Source organism: Lytechinus pictus, chromosome 5 (assembly GCF_037042905.1).
Source record: "Lytechinus pictus isolate F3 Inbred chromosome 5, Lp3.0, whole genome shotgun sequence".
In the NCBI taxonomy this organism is placed as follows: domain Eukaryota; kingdom Metazoa; phylum Echinodermata; class Echinoidea; order Temnopleuroida; family Toxopneustidae; genus Lytechinus; species Lytechinus pictus.
The window spans coordinates 46,050,088-46,072,445 of record NC_087249.1 but is presented as its reverse complement, the minus strand read 5'-3'; the positions used below and the strand labels follow the sequence as shown (position 1 = coordinate 46,072,445).

The 22,358-nt window shown below is 37.8% G+C and overlaps 2 protein-coding genes across 3 annotated transcripts; one reads left to right on the top strand and one right to left on the bottom strand.

Moving 5' to 3' along the window:
* Positions 1-1,736: 1,736 nt before the first annotated feature.
* On the top strand, positions 1,737-10,086 carry LOC129261349 (uncharacterized). Its single transcript, XM_054899416.2, has 5 exons — positions 1,737-2,879; positions 5,060-5,246; positions 5,525-6,335; positions 7,888-8,063; positions 8,564-10,086. Exons 1-5 carry the CDS (start codon positions 2,613-2,615, stop codon positions 8,848-8,850), a joined length of 1,728 nt encoding a protein of 575 aa, XP_054755391.2. The 5' UTR covers positions 1,737-2,612; the 3' UTR covers positions 8,851-10,086.
* A 2,269-nt stretch (positions 10,087-12,355) lies between these two features.
* On the bottom strand, positions 12,356-18,981 carry LOC129261265 (uncharacterized). Of its 2 annotated transcripts, XR_010293483.1 has the most exons (3): positions 18,615-18,862; positions 14,879-17,302; positions 12,356-13,562 (listed from the first exon to the last, which is right to left on the bottom strand). XR_010293483.1 is itself a non-coding variant. In XM_054899322.2 (2 exons), the coding sequence occupies exon 2, from the start codon at positions 16,860-16,862 to the stop codon at positions 15,141-15,143; it is 1,722 nt and encodes a 573-aa protein (XP_054755297.2). In that variant the 5' UTR covers positions 16,863-17,302; positions 18,615-18,981; the 3' UTR covers positions 13,818-15,140. The 2 variants fall into 2 exon arrangements, 1 of the variants encoding a protein (XP_054755297.2); XM_054899322.2 differs by lacking the exon at positions 12,356-13,562 and having other exon boundaries at positions 13,818-17,302; positions 18,615-18,981.
* Between the last annotated feature and the right edge of the window lie 3,377 nt (positions 18,982-22,358).

Genomic DNA, 22,358 nt, shown 5'->3' with positions numbered 1-22,358 from the left:
TTCCGTCAAATCATGCGATCAGTAACTATTGTCAAATTTTATCAACGAACGGTAAGCGAAGGATAAATATGACATGCAAAGGATATCGATTTTTCGGTTCACCTCTTTTGAGAAAATTGCAGCCGAGGGCGAGCGAAGGGTTGATATAACCCTATAAGACAAACGAACAGTGACTGATGGCTTTATATGGCGTGCGATTAGAAACGAAGACGAGGGAATAGATCGGGCAATCTTGTTCGTTGTGTCATCGTGTTGCTTCGTTACGGATTCTTTCGAGATCGGTCCACTTTGGCAAAAGCGCGAAGAGGGACTATGCGCGACAAAAACACACGAACGATATATGAACGATTACCACAGACTAAATAAGAGATGCGAATTCAAACAGATGACTAACGATTTTTCAATTCGTCGGGAAATTTTAAACATGTTCAAAATTTCCGCACGAATTTAAATAATCGCAGCTGTTACTTCAGAAGATGTACGAACCCAAACACGAAGGATAAATATGATTTACTATCAGTTACCATTGAAAACGATTTTTTTTTAATGCCTTTCGCCAGCCATCGCAAGGCATATTTCAGGCAATTCGGTTAGGTGTGAGGGGGCCTTAAAGCCCAGCGCACACTATGCGATCCGATGCAACGCGATTTTTAAATAAATCACATTTTGCATTAAATGTGAACGTTTCAAGAAGTAAAATGATTTCATTTGAAGTTCGGCATAATGTTGGGGATAACAAAATCATAATTTTGCTTTGCGGCAAGCCCAGTGGTTTGAGTAAAGTCTAAATCGGCTTCAGGTCGTAGCCGACGATGACGTCACTACGATTTGAATTTGAATTTGTTTTTATTCCTACAGGGAGGCTCGAACTACACTGATTTTTTCCGTATAGTCCTTCCACTATTCTGAACTCTGTTCGCTAATATTAATTGGTTGGAATGTTCATATCAAATTTTATTACAATTTCTTTGAAATTCGGATCGCAGCAAATCGCATACTGTGCGCCCGGCTTTAAGGGCCGCACATACACTTACCATGCTTACTGCCATTATACGTGAGTGCCCCCCCCCCGGTCACTCAAAAAAGGGAAATGATACTTAAAATGCGTTGACGAGTAAAATGAGGATCGAGCAATCTATATCTAAGTCTTTTTTATTTCATCAAGCATGTCAAGGCTCATTTTCTCCCTCCTGAGATGTTAAGTGGATCCTGTAAGAATAAAAAAAGCCTTTTGAAAATAAATTATATTAGGCAATGAAAATATAAACTTTGCCCAAAGTTCAAATAGTAGCTTCCAACATGACCATAATTATTCTTGCAATGCAGTGGATCCTATCTTTACAACAAGACCATACATAGGAACTTTAGAGAACGAAATATGTCCAAATTATTCATGGAAGATTAAGCGATGAAATGGAGAGACCAAGCGAGAGACTTATTTAGAATTCAAATTGAATTTATACGACTTCAATAAAAAAATTTTATTTGATAATTGAAAATCATTATCTCTTTCTTGAAAAATAGGGGATGTTTGTAAAGGCACCCCCTCCGAAATGTGTGTAGGGGATATTTCCCCTGGCAGCTCACCCCCCCCCCCCTATTTTCGGAGTTACACCGGTTCTCCCTATATAATATTTGAGTGTATCCTGTTTTCTTTGATCAATTATCTAGCTTTGCATTCATCTGACTTTGCTTGCTTATCGGTGATCATAAAATCATTGTACTTTAAACCCTTTAGAGATAAGGTGCAATGGAGCCCGATATCGATTACATGTATAACCAAGCAACGCGAATCTTATGTTCTGTTTATTATTCAAATAAATCTTTATTCATTCAGCAGGTTCAGTTTGGACGAATTCCTTAATTCTGAGTGGGAATAATCACTAGTCATTATCTCGAAAAAATGGCCTCAAATCTCTCTGAGACTCGACTTTCTACTCGTGGAACAATACAAGTTCACCGTATACGCTTGGTAACAAGAGGTTGACTGTTCATGTGAAATCGATCGAGGGTCTATTGTGAAACTATATATATATTGCGATTAGGCCTATATTATACTGTTCATCATGTTCATGATATTAGTGTCATATAGAACTCTTGACTAGTTTGGTATAGTTCGATGGAAGCGATGGAGCATAATCTTCCTAACAACTGGAGTTCGAAGCTCGTCAGGATAGAGGAGTTTCAGTTCTGATATGTGGGCCCGATATCAACGATATATTCTCTGTCTTCCGTCATCGTTAATAAAAGAAAGCTTTGATCTTATTTTTAAATCATGGAAATAAATCTTGACCAAAACCAGAAGCGAATTGAATAGAAGTAAACCGAATATATTGGATTTAGTTCGACGATGACTTCATGACACCTCTTTTTCTTCTTCTTCTGGCATAAAAGCCCACAGTCCTACAGACGTATCTTCTGAACTGCTGAATATAACAATTTACAATTTAGTGGACAACAAATTCTCGGTGGGCATATCGTTCTATTGATGGAGTGATCTGACTTTGGATTTTTATTTTTAATAAACCACAAAGACTGTTGACAAAGATGGATGTGAACAGTTTATTTTATAGCAATTAGCGCCACTCGGAGGGGGAAAGCTGACCGCCAAAATGTCTCGAAAGAAGCGCCAAGTCTCCATGAACCCATCCCGCGCCCTCCAAGCCTTGCGGTGCATCAAGGACATCCAGCCCGACGATCTAGGGGACCTTGGATTCATCCTCTCGTCAGAGACGAGTCCTTTGGTGCGTTGTCACAACCATTCCTTCACCGTCGCTATGCAGAAACAGATGGATATCTATTACCGACATCACGTGACCACGATGCGTAAACTTTCTCACGGTCAACAGTCGGAGTACCGAAATCTGATCAAAGTCAAGGTGAGGAAATCGATTCTCATCAGTTCCTTACAACCCCCTCCCCGGCCCCGGGCTCATGCACGGCTTATGGAGCAAGATTTCTAAAAAAAATATATGTGGGTTAGATTTTGACAATATTTTACGAAAAAATAACACATTTTACCCATTTTCCTAATCCGAATTCCGTTTGTGCAGGCGGATGCTGCATTTCAAAAATTTTATTTTATATTTCCTTAAAACATTTACCTTCACCATTAGCTTTCTTTTAACATCTTAACTGTTGATTAGCAAACACCCTAGTCAAGTGAGACCACTTTCCCCGGCCACTTTCTCTCTCTTCTCCTCCCTGGCATACAGACGGTGGGCTTTGGAGCCATGTCCCCCCCCCCCCGACACAAAAGCTTGATGAAACAGAAATGGGAAAGAAAGTGGAAGGTAAAGAGTGAAACATTCTTTCTGAATACTATGTCAAAATCTATATAAAAAACAACAACGTAAATTTGTGTTAAAATGACAGTTTTTTGTTCGCTCACTTTGCTTGCTCGCATCTTTTTTAAAACATAAGTTTTGCTCCATCTGCCATATTCGACCCCTCAAAGAGTTTTGTTCATTACGCTACAGCTTCCTTTGTCATTCTTTTTTTACTATTTCACCTTGTATTATCAAGCTTTGTTGCCATGAGTAACTTCCATATGACTTATTATGAATTAGAATTGATTTAGTGCATTGTTTGTCCGCCTGTTTATAAAGATCAAATGACGCATTCATAATCATTATATTGTACATGAACATTATCGTATTATTTGTACATTTGATATGTATTGTGCATATTTTAAACCATTCTTCAAAATGAATTAAAGTATTGATTTTCACACGCCTCAATGTGCTTACCCCCAACTATTTAAGGTGCATATCGAACTGGTTTCTCTGAGCAAATGCAATTGATGGGATTTTTTAAAATACAAAATGAGTTACATGCACCTTTTATATCTGAATGTTCGCAACACTGGGGGAAGGTAACATTTAGACATAAGTATAAAGGACGCAGACTCTCGATATTATTTCATAAATATCGTCAAGAGGAGAGGGCACAGTGAGGTGAATAGCCCCCCCCCCCGACGAATGACAAATAACCCAACATGGGCATGATGGGAGAAAGAGAGACTGTGGTGGAGATAGAAAGAGAGGGAGGGAGTGAGTGAGTGAGGGAGGGGAAATAGAAAGAAAAATAGATAGATAGATAGGCAGGCAGAAAGAAAGAAAGAAAGAAAGAAAGAAAGAAAGAAAGAAAGAAAGAAAGAAAGAAAGAAAGAAAGAAAGAAAGAAAGAAAGAAAGAAAGAAAGAAAGAAAGAAAGAAAGAAAGAAAGAAAGAAAGAAAGAAAGAAAGAAAGAAAGAAAGAAAGAAGGAAGGAAGGAAGGAAGGAAGGAAGGAAGAAAGAAAGAAAGAAAGAAAGAAAGAAAGAAAGAAAGAAAGAAAGAAAGAAAGAAAGAAAGAAAGAAAGAAAGAAAGAAAGAAAGAAAGAAAGAAGGAAGGAAGGAAGGAAGGAAGGAAGGAAGAAAGAAAGAAAGAAAGAAAGAAAGAAAGAAAGAAAGAAAGAAAGAAAGAAAGAAAGAAAGAAAGAAAGAAAGAAAGAAAGAAAGAAAGAAAGAAGAAAGAAAGAAAGAAAAAGAAAGAAAGAAAGAAAGACAGACAGACAGACAGACAGATAGATAGATAGATAGATAGATAGATAGAGAGAGAGATAAATATATAGATAGATATATAGATAGATAGATAGATGGATGGATAGATGGATAGATATATAGATAGATAGATGAAATTGCAAACCAACTTTCTCTACTTTAGCAGTGGAGTGTGCACAGTAGATATTGAATTACCTTTCATATAATAATACTCATAGTAATGATAACTGGATTTAAGGACCTTTTTTGCCAGACGAACAATAATTATCATCCCGACTTTTGCACGAGCTACCACTTTATCTGCTGCGATCAGTGCATTCAAGGAATAAATCCTACTGTGTACACATTCACCTCACCTGGGTCGAGTAAAGCACAATTTTATTTTATTTTTCTATCATTATTTTATTGCTGAAGGAAAACATGCCTTTGCTGGGATCCAAACCCACTTAAATTCATCTAATAATAACAGTGAATGGTTTAGTCAATTATTCTAGTTTTGTCTTCATCTATTTCACAGAACGAGAAACGAAGGATGTACCGTTTGGGCATGCTGCGACACCGGGAGGAGGCGGAGTTCGATTCCCGAATTCAGACGGAAAGAGATCGCAACGAAGCCGAAATCAAATTATTGAACCTTAAGTTAGAAGATTACGGCACCGCCCTTGAAGATGAAATCGATATGCATAGAAAAGAAGCCGAAAGAAGTAGGTTTTTCATGAAATATACACTTAATTTCCTCATGTGGAAAAAAAATCGTTTGAAGTATATTTTCTTGCCACACTGTCTACCTGTGATTCAGTATTCATAATACAAATCATGTACTTGCTTTGCCCCCTCGCGGACATAAACCTTTACACAATGCTGCCCCACCCTAGAAGGATAATGAAAACACCCTTTTATTCCCTATCCTGTCATGCGAACCGTTTTGCACTGTTTCCTGATTTTCTTGTTTGTTGTTGTTGTTGTTATTTTTTTTCTCCAGGTGGATGGTTACGTATCAGAAGACGGGATCCGACGAACTCAAGCGGTCTCCTCCCAACGATCCAAGACATCAATGATGACGCTGATGATGATGATGATGACCCGCAACCAGATGTGCCGAAATCCGATTTGGCCAGTGATCAGGAATATCCGTCGGGTACCCTCATCGCCGGCGACGATGGTGGCGACCACGGCGAACAGTTCACATCAACAAGCAACCGTGTCCTTAGTACTGATGATGCGAACTTATTAAGCTCCAACATCACACCTGATGACAACAACTCACAAGATGCGTTGCGGACAACCGATCGACTACATCACGCGTTGAACGACCAGAATGGGCGAGGCGCTACTGAAGTTAAAGCCCACGTTGATGATGAGCTTCGATCCAGGACAGACATTTCGGTTAGCCATGTAGGTGGAAAGACTAACAAATCACAGGAGAACAGAACTGAAAGTACCAAACAAAGCTGCGATCTCCAGGGTAAGATACTTCTACAGGGCTCAGGACATCACCTCAAGGAGACGGACGATTCTCATAGCAATTCAAAACCTTGTCGGACAAGCTCAACTGGGATGGCCTCTCCAAACATTGTAGCCATACACCCAGTAACCGATTTGGTGAAGAAGGGACAGAGTAGACAAGGGGTGCCCAGGGTTCGACGCTCAAACGAGAGGACAGGTTCAAGCCACCGTGGTGAGCACGGTGAGAAGAATGGCGTTGAGATCAGAGAGAGGCAGGCGTGGGGTATGACTAAACGCGTCCAAAAGCTGCCAAGTCTGGACCTTCAGCCAATTGATCAAGTCATTCGGTAATATTCTTTTCCTTGTGGAAACTGTTGGTTGTCATATTTTTTTAAAACAAATTCAAAGATCACTTTGACAAATCGGTTAATGGCTTCAGTTAAATCAACCTGACCATGCAGAAGCAAAAAAAAGTATAGACGAAATAATCAATTAATTAACTAGAAAGGTGAATAAAGCATGAAGGAAAGAAGCAAATGAAGGTAAATACGTAAAGAAATAATGGGAAAAGAAATGAAGATAGAACTGTAGAAAGAAAAAAAAGAGAAAACCACCTACCTCAAAAATGATTTTAAAAAATAATGAAATAGAGAAAAGGGAAACTGCATCATTAAACGAAGTCCTAAAACATTCTAGGTACATACATTAATGTTGCACCTTGTGAAAAGAAATCGCTTATTCCATTAGCAATCTCTGTCATGGTTTTATTTATTTTCATGCCGCAATTAATAGGAATAAAAAGAATAGCCAAGCTGTGAATACAAGATTTTAAACTTTAAGCCCCAGTCACATATAGACACGGATCCTCACGGATCAACACGGCAACGCCGGCATGATCCGGGGAGGTCCGGGATCGTTTTGCCCCGGATTAAACGTTGATGACTGTAAACACGGCATCTACACGGCATCTTCACACGGATCTACACGGACCATGCCGGCAGAGCACGTCGTCAACACGGACCTACACGTCAGCAACACGGACCTACACGTCAGCTACACGGACCAACACGTCAGCAACACGGACCTACACGGACCATCCCGGATGGCTTTGCCAACCCGGCAGTCCACGGATGACGCCGGATGTTTTTGACAGTCAAAAACTGCCGTGTTGGCCTCCCGGACGTTCAAGGACCAACACGGACCACCCCGGACCTCCAAGGATGCCCAAGGCGCCAACACGGATCTCTCCCCGGACCACCCCGGATCAGATCCGGGATGGTCCGGGGTGGTCCGGGATCTATATGTGACTGGGGCTTAATACTTGGATCTTGCAAAAAGGAATAGCGCCACCATGCGGCTATATTGATCAAAGCACGTAAAAACCGGTTCTGAAATTGCTTTCTATTGTGTAATTCTTTTATTTTTCTTCTTTTATTTTTTTACTTTCTAGCGATCTTTACTTTATTTTTATGAATAACATTTCTCATGCTATCATTGTAATAACCCTGATATCAGTCATTTTCATAACATAAAACAGATTTACTGCCTAATCTATAACTAATATGAACAATATCAATTTCATCTAGATGGTAGATTTTTCTCTCTCTTTTATTCATGCCAAATAATAGTTTTTAAAAATATATAATTATGTTTGTTATGTTATGGAAAAATGTATTATACAAATGATATGAATGCAGAAGAAAAAAAAATCAAATCAAATTTATATGTATGACCTAGCTATAATTACATTTCGAGTATACTTTTACATAAAGATGTTTGCCTTGCACCTTTTTTTTCATTTAGAATTCAGCATTTACTGTATTGCAAGTAGAGCACGTACCTTCGATGAATGCGTGAGTATCAGTAGTTGAAAAATCATTCTCACATTCTTATTACCAGATACCAGCGCCATGAAGCGGGCAGAGATCTTGTGGGGACCGTTATTGCTGTGAAACCGTCGGCTGAGAAGTTTCCTTTGCCCTCGAAGAGGTCCAATTATCAGAGGAGGAAGGCGCTACAGTGGCATGTCGAGCAAGCACCAGAACTGCATAAGAAGATTCATGAGTTTCTTACAAGTAGGTTTGGCTGATGATGTTTCATTATGAAGTTAATGGTATGCTGCCATTGAACCAGAGGACGTTTGTGCCAAAAGGAGGCCTAAAGGGTGGAGCCCTTTTTAGCGCCCACCCTTTCTGTCAGTTTCACTTTTACATATTTTTTTTTTCATTTTCCAGCGGATAAGTAAATGAATTAGATATGAATGAACAACTGAATGGATGAATAACTAAAATAATTTAAAGTAATTAATAATTAATATTCAAAGTGTTTTTTTATACTTAAATATGAAAAAAATAGTATTTTGTCTTCCTTTAGCGATGGACTCTCGTTGCGCCAGGTATTATAATTATCCAAACACGCTCATCTAATTTTAATTCGAATATTTTTAGGTGTAAAATACATGTTTTGGAATATTGTTATCAGTTTTGGTGATTGTTTTATTTCTTTGTTGTTTTATTGATTATCATACACTTAAAACATGTTGTATACACCTAATGTATTTTCACTCCAAATTCAGAATGCGACGCAGTGCCTCGACCTGCATCCAGCCTTCACTCCCGCCCAGTCTTTCTCTTCTCCCGTCACATCCCCAACGTATCAACAATTGCGACGTCGACTGCGACCACGGACACGGTTCAACGAACGAAAGAGAAGACGATAAACAGTAATGATAATGATGATGATCTCGTGACTTTATCCAATGAAAGAGCGCCATCTACGATACATGGTCACAGTGTCGCGATCACAATCATGACAATGGAGATGATGAATAGGAAACGCGGAGTGGTAACTCTTCATAAATGATGCTTTTATTCATTTGCAGCCAACAAAAGAGTGCTTTTGAATAGTGTGAGAATGATTGCACAAAAAAGTTTAATATTGATTTCCATGCCAGACATCCCCCATAATAAAGAAAACTACTACAAGAAATTTGGGAATTTAAGTTCATTATCAAATGTTTGAAAGCATGTGTGGTGTGAACTTGTAATGTAGCTTGAGGTATTTCTTTTAATGTATGGCTTGTTGAATGTTGTTATTGGCGATGTGTTCATAAAAAAATAGATCTTGTTTTACATTATTTTGTTTATCAAATTATTTTAATAATTTAATAATTATTTGTAAATATTTGGAAATTAACTTACTTTGTGTAATATACATTTCTGAAATAAGAGTATAGCCTAAAATTGTTTTTCGCAACGAAATAGCTAGCTATGTAAATTATTTTATTTTATAATGTCACCACTTAGTTGCAATGCATTTATATTTGCGCCCTCTATCTACATTAACTATATAGGTAAAACGAAAATGGAAAACGCGACAATTTCATGTCCTTCGTAGACTGGATATTAATTAATGTTATTTCCCTTTTTTAATTAGGAATTTCTGTTGGGAATAAGATATGCTTCACTGAATTCATACTTTTTATTTTTCAAATTCAAATCAGAACAGTTTTATTTTTCGATTTTATTTTCACGTAAATATCTAACTCCACGACCAGCTCTGTGAAACAACCCCATGCTGCAGAATACTTTGAAAAATGCACTGTTTTTCATACTTAAAAGGCAAACTTTATTATGATACTCTTATTATATATAGAGCATTATATTCCTTTTGTTTAATGTATGTATTTTATGTTTATGTATTGTTTTTACCTGGGAATCAGTTTTGATGGTGGAGCTTTCGGAGGGAATAAAGAAAACGAGAAGGATATGCCTTTGGGATCCATCTACATACCCCCCCCCCCCACTACCCAACAGCCGCATTCCTTCATCGAACTCCTTTATCCTCCATTAATCTTCCTGTAAATACACAATACATATATTTTGGGCCGAATTAACGTAAAGAGAGACATTTCATATTCATTATTGATTGTAATTTCTGCAGGTGTTTGCTACACCTCCTTGAAAGTTAAGTTCAAGATAAATATATTCCTTTTCTTTACTGAACTAAATTACATTAGATTTGGTGAAAGACTGTTATCTCCTGGAAATTCACCTCTTGTAAAACGTTCCATATATCCATAGTAAAAGTTTAATGGACGATTTGTTGTAGATTCAATTTTATAAAAGAAAAAAATACTATTCAAACCGGCGCAACATAAACAAGTGAGCGAGGGAAGTGAGAGAACGCGTATATGAGGTTTGTCTTACGAAATGAAGTCCCGTCGGCAGATTTGTCACCACCTTCAGGGATATAAGGGGAAAGGAGAGAGAGAGAGAGGGAGAGGGGGGGGGGAACAATTACAACTTTTCCTTTTTACCTTCTACACTTTTATCTGCCATTTTCCCCTGTATTTTTTTTTGGGGGGAGGGGCGATGGCATTTTGCAAATTTGCCGATAAATTTTGCCGCATTTGTTTTTAGTGAAGGTGGTATAGGGGGAAGGTCATCCCAGACGCTCCTCCCCCCCCCCTTTATAACCCCCATGGATGTAAGAAAATCCGATAAAACTATGGAAATTTCATAATTAAAACTACTTCACTCAGTCATTCACATGCGACTGGCAGAATGAGGCTAATTCTTCATGACCTTCGACCCTTTTGTTAAAACGAGAGGAGTGTGATCTCGGCAGTGATCGATTTGTTTGGGGAAGGTTTTCAGATGGAGTAAATAAAGATGAAAGCCCCTAAAATCGATTTTACGTCTTTGAAAAGACTGCATCGAAACTCGACAAGAGCCTGCGAAAATGATTAGTTGTCAAGAAAGTAGATGCAATTGGAAATGACTGTTCCGTGTGCCACGCCAAATTAAATATAGTTTTGAGGTGCCCATCTTCCCATTCTTTTATCAATCACTTTGACACTGATTATCATTACGTATGTTTTCATTCGTATCCGGCAAATATTATGTCTTCATGTGACTATGAAATATCATTTAATAGAAAAAACTCTGCCGCTTCCTCTTTTGTTGCTGATTACTATTGTCGCTGATATTGAAAATCTCATTGACACGAGGCATTAAACACAAACAATATATTCCCTTACACCTTTTCTATATTTTCTTTCTTTTGTTCTGTCTGTCTAGCCCCCCCCCCATCCTTTTCCCCTCTTACTGTATCTGTCTCTCTCCCTCTCTCTTTGCCTCCTTTGAAGGCACATACTCCTAACACAGACACGCCCTTTAAATGTTTAACATGTTTAAACAAAATCCTCCCATCTCCCCCCCCCTTCTGTTCAGGGGAGCGTTTCATTAAAAAAAATGTCATCCGACAAGCATGACAAGTTAAATGTCAGATCTGACAATTTTCCTTGATTTTGATTGGCTGAGAAGCAATGCTACTGCGGCAAATCCTATTTTATCCGACAGATGCCATAGTAACCAATCAAGTTCAATAAAATTTGTCAGATCTGACAACTTGTCGAATGATAATGGTGATGACACGCTCCTCTTATCTCGCTCTTTTCCGTCTCTCTTTATCTCTTTTTGTATTCCCCCCTCTCCCTCTCTCTTTTTGGCAAGTATCATTAACTCTTTCCCACAGGCGGGTCTCCCATCTTGTTCTTGACCCCCCTAAAACAGCCAAAAATATTTGATAGCCCCCCAACTCCTCGTAATTTTTCGGTAATAATCGAAATCTATCCTGAAAACATAGGCACACACACCAATATTAATGAATGCTTAGTGAGAGAGATTTGGCGTCAGTGATTCAGATTGAAACCTTAATTGACAATACCAGACTAAAAATGGTCCAACAAAGCAGCATTAATTAACTCGTATTCTATTCCTCTTCTTCATTAAATGTCTTTGATAACACGTATTCATGTTCATTGTGAGCTTAGAAGTTGAGGCAGATCGATTTGGGACCGAGGTAGACATTTTGTCAATGAAGTTTTCGTTGTCTTTTATTGTCGCCATTGTTTGTTGCTTATATCAGTTGTCCCCTATTCAACTCGAGCTTCGCTTAGGTCTCAATGTTCCGTGGCTTGCCAAACCGCTGAAAAACAGAACATATGTATCTCTTATTGCCTCTTATAAAAGAGTCATGCATCGATTTCTTTTGGAAGGACATTTGAGTCACTTTGCCAGGCTAGAATTACAACATTGTCTGGTAGTCGCACTTCATTTTATTGTTGCGAATCCTAAAACTAGTATTATGGGTCTTCTTGCAAACAACACCCATGGCACTTTTTAATATTAATGTTATTTTGGTTTTGTATCATGTTCACTTGTGAAATATGTTAAATAATGTCAAAATCAATTACCCTTTCACAAGATCACAAATGATCTACAATACACACAAGCTTCCCTTAAGCAACACCCATACATGTATGAAATACAATAAATTTGAGAATTGTGATGACGCAATGTGGTATATTTTGTTAATACTAATTTTATTCTCTACTGCATGCAAGAGATACTTGGATCATAATGTGAGTATAATTAAATAGTGATAAATTTGCTCACTTCCCCTCCCAACCTCTAGTATGTTTGGGTCACGTGTGTATTATATTTGTCGTCATGTAAAAAACGCTTTTTAAAATTTTAAGCACGTTGTTTAAACCAGTCACTTTAACAACTATAACTGTTCAAAATTTTAGACGAGGGCCCGTATTCTGAACTCGGGTTTAAATTAAACCCTGGTTTAAAGTTGCGGTTTAACTATGGAAAGCCAATTGGGGTACAAATCCCAACAGTTCAAATCAACTTTATTAACTCATTTGGAACTCAAATTGTTCATAACTGTCTGTAAATGATAACTGAAGGATTTTTCTTCATTGTGAAAGCAAAGGGAACCGATTTAGTAAACATAAGAAATATAAAGTATAAACATAATTTTTGAAATTTTGGCTCCCCATAATTTTAGCACAGAGTTAGACCATGGTCTAAGTTAAACCTGACTTCAGAATACGGGCCAAGGTGTTTAAAATATTCTTATAGGCTGTCCAGAACAGTTAAAACGATTTAAAAATGTTTTGTTGAAAAGCTTAAACAACTACTTGATATAGAGTGACAGGCTTTAACAACGTGTTGAATATTTTAAACAGTGTTTTTACCAAATTTCTTTAAGAATTTATAAAAAAAAGTTCACACTTTAACTAAAAAGAGTGAATTTAAAGGTTGGATTAGGTCGGACAAGATTGCACTGAGGTCACCTTTATGAGTGAAAAATAATACGTTTAAACTTAAGATATTTAATCTACATTCACTCTAAAATCATTCCTTAAACAGCGAATTATTAAAGAAAAATTAAATCGATTAATTTAGGTCAAATGGATCTACGGTATACATTATCACTAAACATTAACGCATACACTGCATTCAAATCGACCTATACAGTAGCAGATTTATAGATGCAGGCTAGCAAAGAAAATCAACATTTCACTTGAAACCTACCATCAGCACCATCTATACACAAATAAAAGTTTTTTCACAAGTGGACAAGAGTCTCTAGTCATGAATAGGCACAAGAGGAACCGTTTTCAGAAAGAGTATCAATCTAACGCAACTGAAAAATATCAAACGCAGGTCGATATTTAACCAATCAAACGCGCGTATTATACCTTGGTCACATTTGCTCTACAGCGGCCGTACGGCGAGTCGAAAACAGCCGTTTTGATTCAAACCCCTTACATGTAACTGGTACAAAAAATGTTAAAACGGCTGTTTTCGACTCGCCGTACGGCCGCCGTAGAGCAAATGTGACCGAGGTATTAGGGACTTGTAATAAAATTATCCCTTGATTTACGTTTAAATGCAACTCTTTGTGCAACCTGCCCCTGATGTACAAATGAACACTCGAAGGAAGAATGAATGAAACCAGAAACCTTCGAGAATGTTTGCAAAGACTCCTTGTTATTGACATAGCCGTTTACACTGTCAATTAGCTAGGCAACCTTACACGAAATTGATGGCAAATCAATAGGTGAAATGCAAATAGACGAATTTTAACGGGTTATTGCCGACAAATATCCCATTTTTTGCATATGGGCGATTCATTAGGAGGCAATCGTGATTTCGTGGCTGAAATACATTGATTGATGCAATAAGGACATTAAGTGCTTGAATGGGCAATTTTGATTATTTCCCTTAAATACCGTCTCTTAACATGACTCAGTAATAAGACTTATTACTTAGTAATAATTACGACGTAGACCTATAAATCTTTCAATTATAATCTATCTCATAGTTATCTAGATATTTACCCATGGATCGATACGATCTATAAACTTTATCAACTATACTTTGTATTGTTACTTAATCAACATTATTGATCAAAATGGATGTAACACGAATATGTAACCTACTACATTGATTGAATCAATTATGTTTGCCAGTTTTACGATAAGCCAATAGTCAGTAATCATAATCATATCGATAATCAGTGTCATCTGATCAGAGTCCGCTTTCACACCTTCTTAACATTATACAAATATGAAATCAGATATTATGTTCGACATAATCAAACAGAGTTGTTGATAATCAATATTGCTTTGAAATATAAATCCATCATAAACATGATAAATGTAAACGTGCAAAGGGTATATACTATTTTAAACGTTGCTTGAAGCTAAACATAATCTTTCTCTTACTGTTGCTATCACTATAACAACGGTAAATATTTTTCTATACGTTTAATACCGTGTATGTCGTAATTTGTAATCTGCACAACATGTGTATCATGCATAATGGCAATTGCCAATCATAACAAATTTCGTGCTCGGAAAGGAAGGCAAAGGGGATTAAGGCATTTGGAAGTTTTCATTTGAGAGCATCTTTGTTGGTCATGCGTGTAAAGCAGACTGAAAAAATACACAACCAGAAAAATGAGTAAACTTTTTAAGGGCTTCTATGCACTACGGGGCTGAATTTATGCTCGTTAAGATTAAAATAACATGCGGATTGAGTGAAGATTTCAAGGATGAATGGTAATTGTCCCCTTCAGACATGTACACACATTCTTTATTGTCTCAATTTGGAGAGTAATTTCTTATTCAGAGTTTGCATATGAAACATATAATAAATAAATTGCCAGTATCGTTGCTATAGCCAAACTTAAACTCTGCACCAATTGGAAAATATCACAAGAAGTAAAACATGTAAAAATTTAAAAGAAATGGACATTAGTAACGATTAGTCTTTTTCCATGAGACCGATTTAGTCCGAGTCTGTATCGGAATCATTACCCTGCCATGCTGACGTTGGAATGGAGATAAGACTATCATGTTGAGCGATCCCACCGGTCGTACTGGCCCTTGACGCCAATCCATAAGCCATCGAGGTCGGATGAAGCGGGGTGTACGGATCGTGCTCGTAATCGTCATAATTCCGATTGACGTCACGAAAGGTGATCGTGTTCGCCTTCATGTTCCCCATACTCCGCCTTGCTAGGTCGACGTCGTAGTCGGAGTCCGGCATATCCCTTATCCGCTCGACGTTCTTCTGCGTACCCGAAATCGAGGATTCCTCGAGAAGCCGCGCCATGTAGTAATCAACGAACTCATCGGGATCCGTTTTGACGCTATCAAGACTGTTCACGTATTCCTGGATCCTCGCTCCGTGTTGGGCACGCTGGTGCCTTGCTTCGTCGATGTCCATGATCGTAAGAGACTTCTCATCGCTGAATATGCTCACCGCGCTCTTTTTCCGTTTCGACTTCCCAGCCGCAGACTTGCAACGTCCCGTGTTAGACGATATTGATCTCCGCCGATGGTTACCGCTTGAAGTGGACTCATTGTCGGATTGATCACTAGGATTGCCTTCGGATACCTTTAAAGATGTCCTAGGTCTTGCAGGTTTGGCAGATGTTCTTCCTTTCTCTGATCTGGAGCTTGTTCCAATGGCAGTTTTTGGTCTCAAGATTGATTTCTTCAGCGCGATTTTCGAGTCACTTCCGGAATCTTTAGTTAAACCTTTTTCGGTGTCAGTCTTGATTATTTCTGGAGAAGTTTTGTCATCATGAGTTGTTTCGACAGGATCTGTGCTTGATTCAGAAATGTTTTTATTATTGTTTTCATCTTCTCGGTTAACTTCACTTTTATGTGCATTATCATCATCGTCCGCTTTCGTTATTTCTATGATAATTTCTTGCGACGTATTCTTATCATGGGTAATTTTCTTTTGAGTACCATCCGCGTGGTTTTTCCCACTTCCTGTGACATATTTAAGGTTATCCTCCGGGATTGCTCGTATTCTATCCGCGATTTCTGAAGTGCTGAGAGGGGTCAGTCTTTTTGTGGCATTTGGTATTATTGTCCTAGGTCTAGTTATGTCCACGCCAGCTGTCCTGGGTCGAATCTTAGTGCCCTGCCCGGTGGCTAATAGCTTAGCATGGGTTATCCTTTCAATGGCAGTCATCGGTCGAATGGTTGGGCCTGTCGGACCCTCGGCTTTTGACTGTTGAGTTTCGTCGCCTGGCAGGTCAGGAATCTTTGCCGACGGTGCAGGTGTTGGAGTTACTGTTCGAAAAGTCATCAACTTTTCCTGTGACTGGCGGTGAAGTACTCGCTTCTTGGCCAGGTCCTTCTCTCTGCGTTTATTGAGGACATCGACAGATGTGGTGTTCGTGTTGAAATCATAGTTATCCTTGGTGATGAGTTTCTTGAGCATCTCCCGGTCACCCCTCACCCTGGCGTGAAAGACCTTGGAATGATGAAGCTTCACCTGGAAGCGTTTTTGAGCGACCACTTGGTCCATCGAGATCCGATGTTCAACTCTATGCTTAGAGGTATCCAACATATTCAATTCTTTATCCAGCATCGCATCCAGCTTCCAGTTGGCGGAGTACACCGAGTGGGACTTCTCCCCCACTAAACCGGACTTCTTCTCACCTTTAGAACCCATGATTACCCCCTTGCTCCACAATACAATCTTTACCATTACATCATTGCACACTAATATCACATTTCCTCCATATCACTGTGAACCACATTCCAAGATAGCAATGATGATCAGTCGCCATTAGGCTCCGAAATGTCATCACAAGCATAACATATCAATAATTAGGTAAACGAATAACTATTGCTAATCGAGCTCCAGTGTAATGTGTAATTCCAGCAGTGCAGTTCAAGAGATACCGGAACTCGAATGAAGTTTCAAGGAGTATCTGATTTCTGATCCGTTCATCTCGGGTTATCCTCCAAAACCCTGGTAACAATCTCCTCGTATGTCAGTATCCGTTTCACATGATCTGCATAGTCACATGTCACGAGGTTCTCGAAATGTCAAGTCAAGCGTCCTCCAAGGAATTCCGTTCCATCCAAGAGATGAAAGAATGCCAGACATTGAGAAGGGTAATTGATGATCATCAGGAGACACACCTATCAGAAAGTGCAAAGTCCGAAATAAAAGGGGAACGTTAATAATGTCTAGAATTACCCTGCAATTCAGAATCGAAATTTACTGATGATTGATCCTGACAAAATTACAGTATTACATCAGTTAAATCATTTCAGCATATTATTCAATGACATATATGATTTATCTTATCATACTTTAGTTAATCACATCATAGGATAGCATGCTCTCGTATTTGACAAATTTTTGCTAATGATTTTACTGTATTTATATATAATTATAAGATTATATATATATATTTATATATAAATATAAGTTCATTTTAAATGTCCGTTGTTGTGAATTGTGAACTGATCCTTTAAGCAAGCTGTTGGTCAGTACCTATTCATGTACATGATATGCTAATGAATAAACAGATCGATAACTTAATAAATAACTAAAAATACAGAAATAAATACATAAATATGTAAATGAATGAATAAATAAATGAATAAACATATGAATGAATAAATAGATAAAGGTAAAAATACATCACACAACACAATAGGAAATGGGTGGGTACGGGGGGAGGGGTCATTCAGTAATTCATACTTATGCACGTTGATTCATATTTATTCATGTAAGTGAAAGTATAGCATCATCGATAAGAAAAAAAAATCGGGGGTGAAATTAAAAAAAATGTTAGAGAGACCTATGTCGAATATGAGGTTTAGGGGATGTCTTCAACTCGACATCAAATGTAACCAGGCAACTTTAGTTATTTATGTCTTATTTCAATATCTTATATTTGTATCAACTATTGTATGTATCAATCATTTTTGTAAATTGTACGCAATTCAGCCGTAAGGCTGCTATGTGCAATGTTTTTTATACCGAAATAAAAAAATAAATAAATAAAAAAACTTTCTTGCTTAGAGTTACAATGGTAATATAATACTGAAACTAAAGTATGGGGACATAATGAATCAAGATTTTTTTCAAGAAAGCATTTCGTGGTGGCACCATTCAAAAGCAGATAATAATGGTTTTTCGTTTGCACTATCTTACTTTGAGATTATTTTTTTTTGTCACCATATATCACACTTTATGGTTCAGACAAATCACGGGCCAGAAAATGGAGGTTATCAGAACTTTGAAGATGAAATTTTGGCGAGGTAGCAGAAAAGGGGGAATATTGTGAAGGATTAAGCCCATTAGTGTACATACACTATAAATATATATTTATGATAGCAGTAGTAACAATTATGATCAAAGTGTATTTCGAAATCATTTCGCAGCACGTACTTGATTGTACAAATCTTTAAGAGACAAAAATGACAGCGTAGTCCTACTCACCGAAATTCATTAAGCTTGTCAGCCAGTTTTCCATTAGCTACCGCAAAAATTGATAAAATCTCTCCAACAAAGTAATTATGCTCCCACTCCAGCGAAGCTGCCACTTTTGTATGCGCCTGGTGTCGCCCTGTTTTTACTCGAGTGTTTGGTCACAATACACCGAGCCCCGATCTGGGAAGCCAATGAAAGGACATAATGGCGTGAAGCAAAAAATGCATCCTTATTACGACTTCTCCACCTTTTGTTATGGGGGTATTGTCTGTCAATTTTCAGTGAGGAGCCGAATGGATCGAAACTTTTTGTCATAGATGAATGCCTCGTGGATGTGCCATAGCGACGGGCAGTATCAACAGCTAGTATTGGGCTCACCCAGGGGGATGTTTGCCTCGGTTGGGGGACGTCCCAGCAGTGGCGCAACAGGCGGGGGGCAGGGGGGCAAGCTGCCCCCCTGGCGGATTTCACCGGGAAAATAAAAAAAAACTGGAAAAAGAGAAAAGGGAGGGAGAAAGAAAGGGAAAAGGAAGGAAAGGTGAAAAGAAAAGGAGGAAAAGGAAAAGGATAAGTGAAAAGAAAACGAAGAAAAACATTTTTTAATGAAAAAGGAAGGAAAACGTGAAAAGGAACGAAAGAAGAACATTTGAGAAAGAACACATCATTCTGAAAAAGGCTTATGTAATGCAATAGCATGATGGGAAATAAATCAAAAGTTGACAAAGTGGCAAACAATAGCGGAAAACGAAGGTAATATGGAATTAGTCAAAAGCTAAATTGGAAAACAAAGAAAAGGGACAAGAAAAAAAAAACTTAATAACACGACCGGGCTGCCGAGGATCGAAAGTAAAGAGCGGGAAGAAAGATGGATAGCATACAACATTGTGCTATAAGCTTGCTAAATTTTATGCAAATAAGCTACCGGGGCTTTGCCCCAGACCCCACGCAGTAGGGGCTCTTAATCTATAACCTTCAAATGGCTCTATAACGCCCCCCCCCCTGTAGGGACCCTTCCTACATTAAGCTTTACGTTCAATCACTGGCGTACAGGCGCGTGGGGGGGGGGCTTGGTTTCACACCCAAGAGGAAATAAAAGAAATTATAGGAGACAACGTATGATGAACTTAATGGAAACGATGAAATTGAAAAATCTATCACATAATTAAAATTTAATTTCAATAGGCACTTATTTTTGCAGCTCGCTTTGCTCGCTGGCGACTTATTACAAATTTTCCCGCATTGCTATGTTTTGCCCCCCTCAAAATAATTTGTTCATTACGCAACTGGGTTGAATAAATGTGTTGTATAAAAGCTATATTCTGTGTATACCCGCGATTTGATTAAAAATAGCAGCAATCTGCGATGCTTAAATGGCTTTGATACAGTCAGACTGCAGGTCCCAAGAAAGTGGCTTCTTTCATCCAAGTGATATTCATGACTTGAGATGTTTTGCATATTTAATGAGCTTGATGCGGACCAAAACACCTCTTTTCATTCGGTCATTGCTGCTCTAATTGTGCATCGAATTTCATGAATTTGGTACCATTGTAAAGAAGAAGAATCATTCTTTCAGGTCATGTGTTTGGATTTATTCAAAGATTTTGTAATTTAGGTTAAAATTTTGATCTAAAATATGCTACAAAATAAATATTTTCACCTGACAAACGCTGCTATTTTCACACTTTATTTTTGTTTGAGCCCAAATGATTTTTATATCTTGATAAAGCTGAATATGTATGCTTTGAAATGATATAGGTTTCAAAATAAGAATTGGTTTAATCGGGTCAAGATCACACTTTTCATTTGCCAAGTACATAAAGCAGCTTGAAAACAAGAATACTGCACTCTGATTGGTCAAAAAGACCACACAATGGCAAATTCCAACGGTTCCAGTGCCTGGGTTCGTGGGAAGGTCACACTTCCCATGTGGTAATCTCCTCAAATACCCCGCGCCTGTTGTTCTGTGAACCTTATCCAGCCAATCAGAACTCTGGAATTCATGCAAGTACAAAATTTCAGAAATCTCGTCTTGTACCTTGGTGGGAAAAGTGTGATCTTGACCCGATTAAAAGGTGCCGCATATCAAGAGTGGCATTGTGAGAAAGTACAGAAGTTCAGCTTTATGGTGATATAGATATTATTGAGGCTCAAAATAAAAAGTTTTGCACAATTTGCAAAAGAAAACAGAGGAAGAAAATTCAGTTTTGAGGCACATTTTCAGGCCAGAAATTCACTTATTTAACAAAATATTGTATACAAAATAAAAGACCAATATGAAAGAGTAACTTTTACTCTATCTGATGGTGCAATAATATTTCATTTAACTTGAGGTTAAAACAGGTAAATTCTTAGAGAAAGAAAATCTCACGAATCACGAGATTTTGCAAGGAGGAGGATTCAGCCACGAGATGATTTGGATGAATCTGGCCTTTTTGCTCATTAGCATAGGGACCTGCGGTCTGACTGGATATCAAGACGCCAACCGCATTGCACTGCCGTATAAGGGTTGGGCTCTATGATTGGGCCATGGCCCTAAAAGTTCTACAACCAAGAGCAAAAAAAGGAGGAAAGAAAAGCAAAGGAAAAGTGTAGGATATGATTTAATTTACTGAATATAATGTCAAAAAATATCTCAAAGTTAGATTCTCATGAACAGGTGATTTTTTTCTCGCTCGCTTCGCTCGCTCGGGACTTATATTAAGCAGCTTTTTAGCACATGCGTCATACTGCGCCCCTCGTTTTTGTACTCTTCACGCTACTGCCGCAAAGAATCCTGTTCACAGTGGCGTACAGACCACAAAAAATAAGGAATGGAAAGAGAGAAGAGAGAAATATATTATTCTCTGGATATCATGTCAAAATCTATCACAAAATTGGATTTTTGTATTAAAAATGTCAATTTTTTTCCTCGCTCGCAACTTTTTTTTAAAGATAAATTCTCTCCGATACACAATATCTGGCCCTCTCAAAATCGTCGCCTCATTACACTATTACGCCTGTTTTGACCGGTAATTTTTTTGTTCTTGGCCCCCCCCCCCCCCTGGCCACCGACCCCTGTTACGCCGCTGCGTCCCAGGTCGTTGATCAGATGGGATACACTTTTGGATTCAAAACAATAACATATTATGAGTGCCCGTGTACCATGATTATCTTTAAAAAAAAAATTACCTAATCATTTTAAGCTTTGATTTTAATTAGGAATGAACTTTTATTCAATTGATTTGAATGATTTGCCAAGCTTGAATAAAGCGTGTGAAAAAATAAGGGCTTAGGGGAAAAACTGTAAAACATAAAAGTAAATAGTGAGGATATTAATAATATTAATAAAAATAATAAAAACAACAACAGTAACAATGATAATAATAACAATGATAATAATAATACTAATAACAATAATAATAATAATACTAATAACAAAAATAATAATAATAATATTAATAATGATAATGCTTATAATGATAACAAGTATAAAACAGCACAGTTACTTTACAAGATAAAGATCAAAGTTCGAGTCCTTATATACTGTGGAGTCCTAATCAAATAATTATTTACAATACTTTCATGCACCTTATTCTGATAACAAGGGTCGAGTATGAGGTACTTAATTAAAAACTAAATGAAAACTGTAATCTGTTGTTTGGGAGTTGAATCTCAGGCTCATTATTAGAATATTATTATTTTAAACAAGTGCATACCTACTTAACAATAATGCGCGAAGCATTTCCATTTATTTAAACGCAGGGTAAAAGAGCA

What these genes read in the sequence shown, in the direction of transcription:
- LOC129261349 (XM_054899416.2), top strand. Translation starts at nt 2,613, where the DNA reads ATGTCTCGAAAGAAGCGCCAAGTCTCCATGAACCCATCCCGCGCCCTC. An exon ending in TAGAAAAGAAGCCGAAAGAA is followed by an intron (nt 5,247 to 5,524) that starts GTAGGTTTTTCA and finishes TTTTTTCTCCAG; the next exon opens with GTGGATGGTTACGTATCAGA. An exon ending in CCAATTGATCAAGTCATTCG is followed by an intron (nt 6,336 to 7,887) that starts GTAATATTCTTT and finishes TCTTATTACCAG; the next exon opens with ATACCAGCGCCATGAAGCGG.
- LOC129261265 (XM_054899322.2), bottom strand. Translation starts at nt 16,862, where the DNA reads ATGGTAAAGATTGTATTGTGGAGCAAGGGGGTAATCATGGGTTCTAAA.